At 41.2% G+C, this 10,289-nt stretch overlaps 1 protein-coding gene across 1 annotated transcript; it reads left to right on the top strand.

The window, feature by feature from the left end:
• Positions 1-4,334: 4,334 nt before the first annotated feature.
• On the top strand, positions 4,335-10,051 carry aoc1 (amine oxidase copper containing 1). The gene is made up of 4 exons (XM_034705845.1): positions 4,335-5,898; positions 7,209-7,497; positions 7,732-7,864; positions 8,946-10,051. Exons 1-4 carry the CDS (start codon positions 4,362-4,364, stop codon positions 9,213-9,215), a joined length of 2,229 nt encoding a protein of 742 aa, XP_034561736.1. The 5' UTR covers positions 4,335-4,361; the 3' UTR covers positions 9,216-10,051.
• Positions 10,052-10,289: the final 238 nt, after the last annotated feature.

Here is a 10,289-nt window from a genome sequence, read left to right as displayed (position 1 = left end):
ATCCTCCTTTCTTTTTTCTGTCTTATAACATGGTACAGTCCTCATTGAAGTAACACTTAGCCTTATGGGGGAGTGGAGCCCCTGATGCAAGGTTTTAAATGTGGGGGGCAACTCAAGGCACGTACAGTAGCATCTGAACCTGCTGCCATTGGACATTGGAGGTAAGGTCACAGCTGGCAGGGTAGACATTGGGCACCGGACCTGTGACGGACCCATCCTCAGAGTTAGCACTATCAAACGTTACAGGAGGCTGAAGGTGATGGCGGGGGATGAGGAGTCTCAGCCTCAGAATAAAGAGATGTTTGTCAGAGCCTAATCCTGTAAAGAGAGGCGTCTCAGGAGGGATGATGGGGGCGTTTATTCAATGAAGCGTGTCAACAGACATGGGGACAGAAGGCTTTCAGACTCACCAATATCCCACGTCTGCCCTCCTGACCCCGGGATGAGAAGACTCAAACACAGCTGTCACCACACCTTAGCATGAGCACAGAGGAGAAGAAGAAGCTTCTGGTGTCCTGAGGGTTTACTTAAACTGTGTCATAGTTTACTTTTCCAACATGTAACCACCAACTAAGTTTCCCCGGCCAACTTTGAGACATTGTGTTTCTTAATAGAGATAGCTGAGAGCTGAGTCACTTTGTTGGTTCACTTCTTGTCATCGGTTACGGGAAGTGAAGAGAAAAGGGGGAGTTCATAGAGGTAGATTTTATAAGCCCAACTATAAATGCAAGAAAAAATAGCATGAGTCTGTAACCATGCTAGCAGCAAAGGTGCAAAGCTCATTGTCAGCTCACTAACAAGCTAATAAACAATGGTATTGTGTATCAATGGTACGGAATAACTAGCTGTGCTATAAATTATCTAATCAGTAAATCCATATATGGTTAGACTGAAGATAAATTCAATTTTAATCTAAACTTTTTATTAATTTATTTTATTTAACAAGGTTGGTCCCGTCAAGATCAAAGATCTCTTTTTCAAGGGAGACCGGACCAATTTAAACTCAGGGTTAAATTGGAGAGCCCATGTTGTTCATAATAACCCAACATTTCTATTTAGCATCCCATACTGTAAAAAAAGCCCTGTGATAGGTTGGCGACCTGTCCAGGGTGTACCCTGTTTTCCGCCGAAGTCAGCTTGGATTGGCTCCAGCCCCCCGTGACCCCAAAACGGGATAAGCGGTCAAGATAATGGATGGACTGCAAAAAAAAAAAACGTGGACAAAGTCTCAGTGACGCCACCCATTGGTTTCTGATGAGGCGTTATGAAGCACAGAGATGGTGGCTGCCCAGACTCCAATCAACTTTTGTCTAATCTAGAAACCTGACGCACCCCTAATCAAGCCTTATTATGCAGAACTCTTAGCCTTAGCATTACTAAAACAAACTAGTTGTAAATAAAATCAACACCCATTTAGCTGTTATGAATAAAGACATGAAGTATAAAGAAGATAATTTGTTACACCAGGCTGTAAACGTGTTTACTCTGCTGTAAGAATTAACGTATTATTATGGGCTCTTATGGGGCTTCATGGGCTTGTTCAGCTAGCCTCAAGTGGACACTCGAGGAACTGCAGTTTATTTGCTCTGCTACTCTGACTTTCTTTTTCAGCATGAGAGACGTGAAGAGTTCTGTCCTAAAAAGCTCCTCAGTGTCTGTAACTGAGAGCTTTGCAGCATCTGACCTTGACCAATCACTGTCAGCATGCTGTTGAGTTCAGCACCTCAGACAGAAGCATGCTGCAGAGTCTGATAAATGTGGGGCCTGCAAGTTAAACAAAATGGAGAAACTCAAAAAACACCAGGTGAAATATATCCAGAAACATGACATCACATTTTAAACTGTAAATCACAGGTGAAAATAAATTGCTAATTGTCACTATTCACTTGATGCTAATGGAACTCACGTTTGAAGGTTTTGGTCATAAATACAATAAAATATACAGTTTTGAGCTGATGATGGCTCTACTATAGGAATAAAATGTCTGCTGATCATCAAGTCGAACCCCATCACACATGTCCTCTTGGTTCTATGAATGAGTGAGCAGGGATTCAAACCAGGAACCCTTTAGCTGTGAGACAACAGTGCTAACCTCTACACCATCATGCAGCCCTCTTCTGTAATGGTGTGTTCTCCCAGCATTCTCCACCAGCTCCCAGTTTACATACCTGTTGTGCACGTCTAATCAGCTCACCCGTCTCCACTGTCCTTGTCAGCCTCTATATGTCAAACCATGCCTTTATTTGCTCTTCAATTCAAACCTTTCACTATGCTTGTTGCTATCTTTCCTTGTATTCAACTTTTGTGGAGTTTTATCTCTAAAACTCTACCTTGGAATTACCCAAAACAAGTCTGCCTGTCTGTCTGGCTACCTACCCATACCTGCTAGTAAGCTATCTAATGAAAAATACATCAATGTGTTGCACCATCGTGCATGTAACCATCTATGCCACTTTATTCTTGCCTGTATTTTCAACCAAAATGCACAGGACTATATTTAATATGTATATATAAAAGGAAAAAAAACATGAACAGCACTGAAGTAGAAGTAGATCACACAATGTCCATTCTGTAGGGGAACTTTTAAATGATTAACCCAGACTTGTTATTTTATTACTAGGCCCTCATATACAGTAGAGATCACTTGAAGCGAAGTTCTACCTGGTTATGATGCATACTTGTAAGTAATAAAACTTGAATTTAAATCAATACTCAAACCTTTTTCTTGAGATAAGAGAAGTGACAAATGTTTGAATTGCCCCGTACATTGTTCAGTTTGAGTTTAGTTTACTTTCATTCACATGTATGATAAAATCTTTCATGACTTTCTATAGTATTTTTAAATTATCTTATTTTTCTCCACACCTTCTACGTCACATACAAAGCACTAAGAACTGTGTTGCCATTGTTAAAGTGCTATACAAATACCGCCCCTCTGCTTTCTGCAGTGTTATCTGAAACAGCATATGTTTCATCACATTTACAACTCTTTCTTAGCCAATCGGTCTCTGTCACTGCAAAGTTGGGGGTTAAATATAAGCAACTGTCCGTTGATCCTTGCTTTTACAAGGTAATTTCTTCATAGTTAAAGCAGGGAGGACTGAACTGATCTGCCTTTAAGTAAAGCACCTTGATCAAGAGAATCACTGAAGGTAAGGCAGCTTGATCTATTCAGCTTCTCAGGGACGCTTAGAACAGTCAGTACATCATGTATCACAACGTTTTTCAGAAATGTTAAAGTGGAAACAGGCTTTAAATTCATGTATATTTGACAGGTTTTATTAAGAACTAGATGGGAATGTTGAAACTCATGGAATGACCCAGCTTTGTTTGAAAGTGCAGCACAAAGAGTGAGAGAAGAGTCAATGTTGTCTGTTGAGTGTGTCATTGATTGAGACAAGGTATTGTTTATGTTCCTGTAGAGAGGTGTAGGAGAGACTTTTGTAAAAAGAAAATTGACTACACAATACAAGGTAGATTGTTTTATGCAGCTGTGAGGAGCAAAGAAAGAAAGGTAACCCAGTTAGAGATATTACTTTTACTTTTGATTCGTCTGGCTCGTTCAGAAGGTTTCATCTAGATAATGAAAGATCTGGATTTGGAAATGCATTTTTGCTTCACTTTAGTCCTGATTTTTCAGAGAAACCTTAATAGGCTCAGTCGGATCCAGGTACAGACTTTTACAGATCACCAAATTCAGATTACCACAGCTCTCAATACATTATTGGTCCACAGAGGGCACAAAACCACACATAGATCCCCAGAAAGTAGCTTTTAATGTAATATTTAATGTTTGTATTAATAGCTATTTGCTATAATCCTTAAATCTACCTCATCTACAATGTGAAGGTAGTGATTCAGCATTACAAGCGCACTCGACACTACACCTCCTGTGTTACACATTGCAGACAAGGCATAACTATTTCACCTTTATATGACTGTTTGTAAAACCCATCCAAATTTTATCTGCATAAATTCCAAACCTACCTCTAACCTAACCCTCAGTCGCCATGTTTTCCTGAGCACAACAAGTTGAGACTGTAGCCGATCCTGGAACTGGTGATAAGATAAAGATAGAAATTGCACTGCCAACTTGCGTATACGCACAGTATTGCAGAGTCCTGTATAGAAGTATAATCCAGGCTTAAATATCCAAAACTTTTGATTAGTTTGTGTAAGTCAGAATGAAATTTGGATAGGTAGGAAATATTCTGTCTTTTCTTCCTGCAACTCTGTTCACTAGACTTCCCTCTGTAGCTTTTATATTTGGTTGAAAAGTATTTGAGGGTGTTCATTCAACGTGCTGAATCTTGGCTCCTTAAAGTGATGCTGGATACTCTTCTCTCATTTTTTTTCCAGCCATGAGGCTTCTCTGTCTCCTGCAGCTGGTCTGCTTGGCTGCCTGTAGTGGTTCCAGATCCAGAGACTGGGCTCAGCATGGTGCCCCCATGTTCGCTGACCTCTCAGTGCGTGAGATAAAAGCTGTCCGGGCTTACCTGCACAGTATTCCAGAGCTGGAGCTCACTGCTGCTACCAGCAAGACTCTGCAGAAAAACAGCATCCTCCTGATAGAACTGCATCTGCCAAGGAAGCATGAAGCCCTAAGAGCTCTGGACCGTGGACAGGCCAAACCCCCACGTCAAGCCCGTGCGGTTGTCCAGTTTGGTAACCAGACCATGCCCAACATCACTGAGTACATTGTGAGTCCTCTGCCATCCCCAAACTCCCATGAAGTCAAGACATTCAAGGGTAACAAGCCTATCTCATTTGACTCGAGGCCTATCACTCAGGCTGAGTACTACCATCTTGAGCTATTCCTTGAGCAGATTGCGGCCACAGCTCACAAGCTGCTGTTTGAGACCACGGGAGGGTTTTCTTTCACCAACTGCTCCGACCGCTGCTTGACATTCTCAGACATCGCCCCCCGTGGGCTGGGTCCAGGTGAGAGGAGATCCTGGATCATGTTGCAGAAGTTCGTGGAGGGTTTTTTCATCCAACCAGTTGGGTTTGAGGTGCTCATCAACCACAGGGACATAGATCCAGAGAAGTGGAGCGTTGAGAAAGTCTGGTACAACAGCATGTACTTTGACAGTGTTGAGGAACTGGTGGAAAAATATGAATTAGGCGGTGTAGAGAAGATCAAACTGCCTGAACATGACGACAGTGACCTCTACTCCACCTACATCCCCAGGGGTAAGAGCAACACTCCCTCTGACATCCATGGTCCCAAGCTTGTGGAGCCTCAGGGACCTCGCTATCATGTTGACCGAAATTTTGTTGAATATGCTGGATGGTCCTTTGCCTACAGAGTCCGCTCATCAGCCGGGCTTCAAGTCTTTGACCTCCGATTTAATGGAGAGAGGATTGCATACGAAATCAGCCTCCAAGAAGCTATTGCCTTTTATTCCGGCGACACTCCTGCTGGCATGCAAACAAAGTACATCGATGCTGGCTGGGCAATGGGCGCCTCAACCTACGAGCTTGCACCTGGAATCGACTGTCCAGAAATCGCCCAATTCGCTGACCTCTACCACTACTTTGACACGGACAAACCAAGGCGCCACAGAAACGCACTGTGTATTTTCGAGCTGAACACTGCCATGCCTTTGAGGAGACATTTCGACTCCAACTACGACGGGGGATACAACTTCTACGGAGGGCTGGAAAACAATGTGCTGGTGTTGCGGACAACCTCGACAGTTTATAACTATGATTACATCTGGGACTTCCTCTTCTACCAGAACGGGGTGGTGGAGGTGAAGGTCAGTGCTACTGGATACATCCATGCCACTTTCTTCACACCAAATGGACTTCACTATGGAACCAAAGTGTACAACCATGTGCTGGGTAACCTGCACACACATCTCATCCACTATAAAGTGGATCTGGACATTGCTGGTGAGTAATATGATTTGACGAGACACGGTATGGTAGACGATTTAGTGTTGTTAAAGATGTTGCACCACACTTACAGACTAAAGAAACGCTACTATGGTACAAATATCATTGACGGCCTGTAGAAGTTTGACAAAGCATGGTGGTTTCACTGAGCCAACATAACAAACTGCCATAAGATACACATAAAAGGTACCTGTCTGAAAAGGGCTTTATATGCACTTTCGTTTTAGCTGTTTATCTCTGCCACACTTGGTCTATAGGAAGTGAATCTGGGACTAAAAGCTGAGTCTAAAGAGGTTTCAGAAACGGTCAGCATGGGGAAACTCCATTGGTTGTCCAATAAGTTGTGTTTAATGACAGCTATAAGAAAATGGCCTTGCTTCAAAGCCATTTTGTTACCTCACTTCATAGTTTTAGGGGGGATTGTGACATGCCATGTAAAAGCACTATGGGCAGTCTGAAAACAAGCAAAGGTGCCATCATAAATTCAGTCCATTTACTATGACTCTAAAATGGCTCATGTCTGGCTCCAAAACAAAGATTGTGCAAAAAGGCCACAACACACTCAGACCCCCCCAAAAAAAGAAAGACTTCAATGTAGCTACATCTTCTTCCCACACGCTGTCAATGACAATAACCTAGTTTGTTAGGGTCTATTTTAAGCATTTTCTTGTTTGACCTCTGAATGAGTGTACCAAAAGGCAAAATTCAAGATGAGTGGAAAACCAGACCACATAAACTACAAAGTGTGGCCTCTTTGGTTCATTAAAAACTCAGTGTTTTTTATCAGAATAGCCTCACATGCAGTAGAAAATAAGGGTTTGACTGGACATACTTTATTATGAAGAGAATCAGATTCAAGTTATCCCCTTGTGGTGACTAATTATTCCTTTGTTTATTCCATGAATTTATAAGCACGGACCATATTTGTATTATAAGTTTCAGTAACAAGGAATCCCACCGTGCTCTGAGTTGAACCTGAAGGCAATCACAGAAACGAAAGGGAATACAGAAACCTTGTTTTGACTTTGCCTTTTACTGACGCAGCCCAGATAATAAAGCTTACTGGACTTTAACCCATCATAAAGGAAGAGTCCTGACCCAATAAGCCTGTGTTATTGTGTTCCATGGTAATGTCTGATGTTGTACATAAATAATTAACTTAATCTTTAAGATCTAACTGACTCTGTGACTGCCTTTAAATAGTATTCAAACCAAGGCTGCTGACAGAAGCAATACAGAGAGAAATATAATGTTTCAACCAGCTGTTTAACTGTTCCTGAAAACTCTTTGTCTTCACTGTAACACAGGTCGAGAAAACAGCTTTGAGTCAATAGATCTGAAGTTGGTAAACTTCACAAACCCCTGGAGCCCGAACCATTTTGTCGTCCAGTCCAAACTCCACAAGACGGAGCACAAGACAGAGAGAGCTGCTGCTTTCCGCTTTGGCAAAAAGTTCCCCCGCTATGTGCATTTTTACAACCCCAATGAGAAGAATAAATGGGGACACGAGAAGGGTTACCGCATCCAGTTTAACTCACATGCCCACAATGTCCTACCAAGAGGCTGGAGGGAGGAAAATGGCATCAGTTGGTCAAGGTAATGATATACGTCCTTGTGTTGTTAGAAATGAAAAAAAGGAGAGGTGGACGTCAAAAATGTCAACCCCATATGCCCTTCTTATGATGACATCAAGTTCCACTGTCTTGACTATCATCTTGTAAACGTTTAACCTAAATTAATGTATATTCGGTATCTTTGAACACATTGAGATCTCTGATAAAACCAAGGGCCCATTTTATCAACAAATAAGTGTTCAAACTTTCTCTGCAGATATCCTCTGGCTGTGACTCGTCACAAAGACAGTGAGGCCACCAGCAGCAGCATATACACTCAGAACAACCCCTGGGACCCGGTCGTGTCCTTTGAGGACTACATCCGCAACAATGAAGATATAGTCAACCAGGTATAACCATAGAATTTAATTAAATTTTAGTTTGTTTAATTTTGTCTAATTTTTACTTTGCCTAGTTTGTTTTATTTAATGCTGTTTATTTTATATTTTTATTTTGCATCATTGTAATGCAGTTATAATATAAAGTGTGTTTTATTCTGTTATCAAGCAGGGTGTGGTAAATGTATTTATAATGCACATTTCTGCAACAAAGCAGATCAAAGTGCTTCAATCAAGACATGAAAACATCATGATAAAGGGCAAAAGAAGCACATTAAAAGAGGAGCATTGCAAAGTCATTGAAATTTCAAGACATCCAAAGAATCAGCCAAAAAGAAACTGAAAGGCTTAGGACAGTTACCATTATTAAAAGAAGTTTTAAAACAATATTGAAAAAATCTTACTTTCTTGATTCAGAAGATTGGTTCATAATGTATTTTGGCTCCAAACCGTATAGTATAGTCTTGCTCTCAGTGAGGACTTTGGCAGCAGCGTTGTGAAGCAGCTGTCATCGTCTGATTGATTTTGAGCAAGATGATGGACTTATTCTCATAAATAACTTTTTAAAAAATACATTTATTGTAGCTCTCTCCACTATTTATTTAACCTAAAAGCCATTCGAATGTAAAAACCAACCCATCCTAAAATAAGTAAATAAATGTTTGATAATTTTATTTACATTTAATATTTCTTTCAAACATTTTTAATGTAAATAGACATTATTAAAACTTACAAATAATGTAGAAATATTTGACCAAATGTCTGCTCCATGTTTCCAGAGAAGGAAAATGTATGCGCACAATTCTCTCCACTATTGCATCAACAGCAGCCTGCGTTTGGATGTTTTACAAGGATTCTGGGAAATGTGTCTTCTGCTGTGGGGGTTGGGAGAGGTGTTTTTTACTTGCTGGTCAAATCAGTGGTTTAAATTTTTGCGTTCCTTTAACATTTTTTTTTCATCCGCTCTAGTTAGTTGCTTTCATGGTTACCCTCCAAGCCTGACATTTTCATCCGTTAGCTATGTAAACAGATTAAAAACACCTTTTATATGTCCGCCTCTCCTCTAATGTGCTGTTTGCTCTCCTGTGTGCAGGATCTGGTTGCCTGGGTGACGGTGGGCTTCCTGCATGTGCCTCACTCAGAGGATATCCCCAACACAGCGACACCCGGCAACGCCGTGGGCTTCTTCCTTCGACCTTTCAACTTCTTTGACGAAGACCCCTCACTGGCGTCTAAAAGCACCATCATCGTCCGGCCGGGCAAAGGCAGCAAAGCCAAAATCCAGAGGTGGACACCTGAGGTCGTAGGTCACTGTGTGACAGACAAGCCTTTCTTTTACAACGGAACTTATCCAGGAGTCTAGAGTATTTTTTTGTTTGTCTGTTTTTGTTTACAAATGTGATTTTGCTGCATATTAGTGAAAGGCAAAGGAGTAGCTCTGATGAAAACTATTTTCAGATGTACATAAAGTTATTTAGGTTTTTTTAGAAATCTCTTCAAATCAGAAAAAATAAGGAAGATCCTTGCTGTGGCATTTTTTTTAAAGTAGCACAAAGAAATTCAATGATATCAAGCAGAAGAGCATTTCAAAAAAGGGAAAAGTCCCTTTTTTTTCTCTGTCGTTGCCTGTCTTCTGTCTTTTAAATTAGTTCCATAAAATACTGGACTGTCTGACCGTTAACCTGTCTGTTTTATGCTGTTCAAAAACATGGACTGCAAAACCAAATCATGGTCAAAATCAAACTTTTTCATGTAACCTCGTAGGTAGAAGGGGAGGGAAGTTGTGATAAGAGGGGTTTTGGGAGCTCTTCTAATCCTGTGTTATCGTCTCCATGACTGAGGTTTAGCGGCAGCGAGCATCCAGGATGCAGGATGCTCCGTATCCGCCCTGCGTGTGGTAAACCGCTGGCTCTCAGCGTGCTCCGCTCACCCCCCGTCACGGGAATGTTTTTACTGGAAGGACAACAGGCCTTACAGAGCAAACAGCCTGAGTCCGGATCCTTCCCCCCAAACAGGATACCTACTGACTGTGACACTGCCCCCGGTAACCAAACTTTACATACAATGTGACGCTGAATATCAGCTGCACATGTAACCGCTTTGTCCTTTATGCAAACATTCCTTACATAGCTGTGTTACTTGACAATTCCTCAACTGAGCGTTTTTTCAAAAAGCAAAATAAATCTAACTGTGATCATGTTTAATGTTTCTAAATGTTTCTTTTATTTAAATTGTCTGTATGAAGTAGTGAGAAATATGTGGATACATGCCAGCCACCAAACAGACTATAAGTGGTAAGGAGAGGAGTGGATGTAGCAGTGTCAAAGCAGTTTGTGTGAATAGTAAATAATGATTAGAGAAAAGGAATCTGGCCAACAAATGTCTGTTTTCTCTATGTTTATAAGTGTGTGCCAGTGTTTTACACAGTGCATGGTAA

Source organism: Notolabrus celidotus, chromosome 17 (genome assembly GCF_009762535.1).
Source record: "Notolabrus celidotus isolate fNotCel1 chromosome 17, fNotCel1.pri, whole genome shotgun sequence".
Classification (NCBI taxonomy): Eukaryota; Metazoa; Chordata; class Actinopteri; order Labriformes; family Labridae; genus Notolabrus; species Notolabrus celidotus.
Note: the sequence above shows the minus strand (reverse complement) of the source record. Positions and strands in the feature narration are given on the sequence as shown.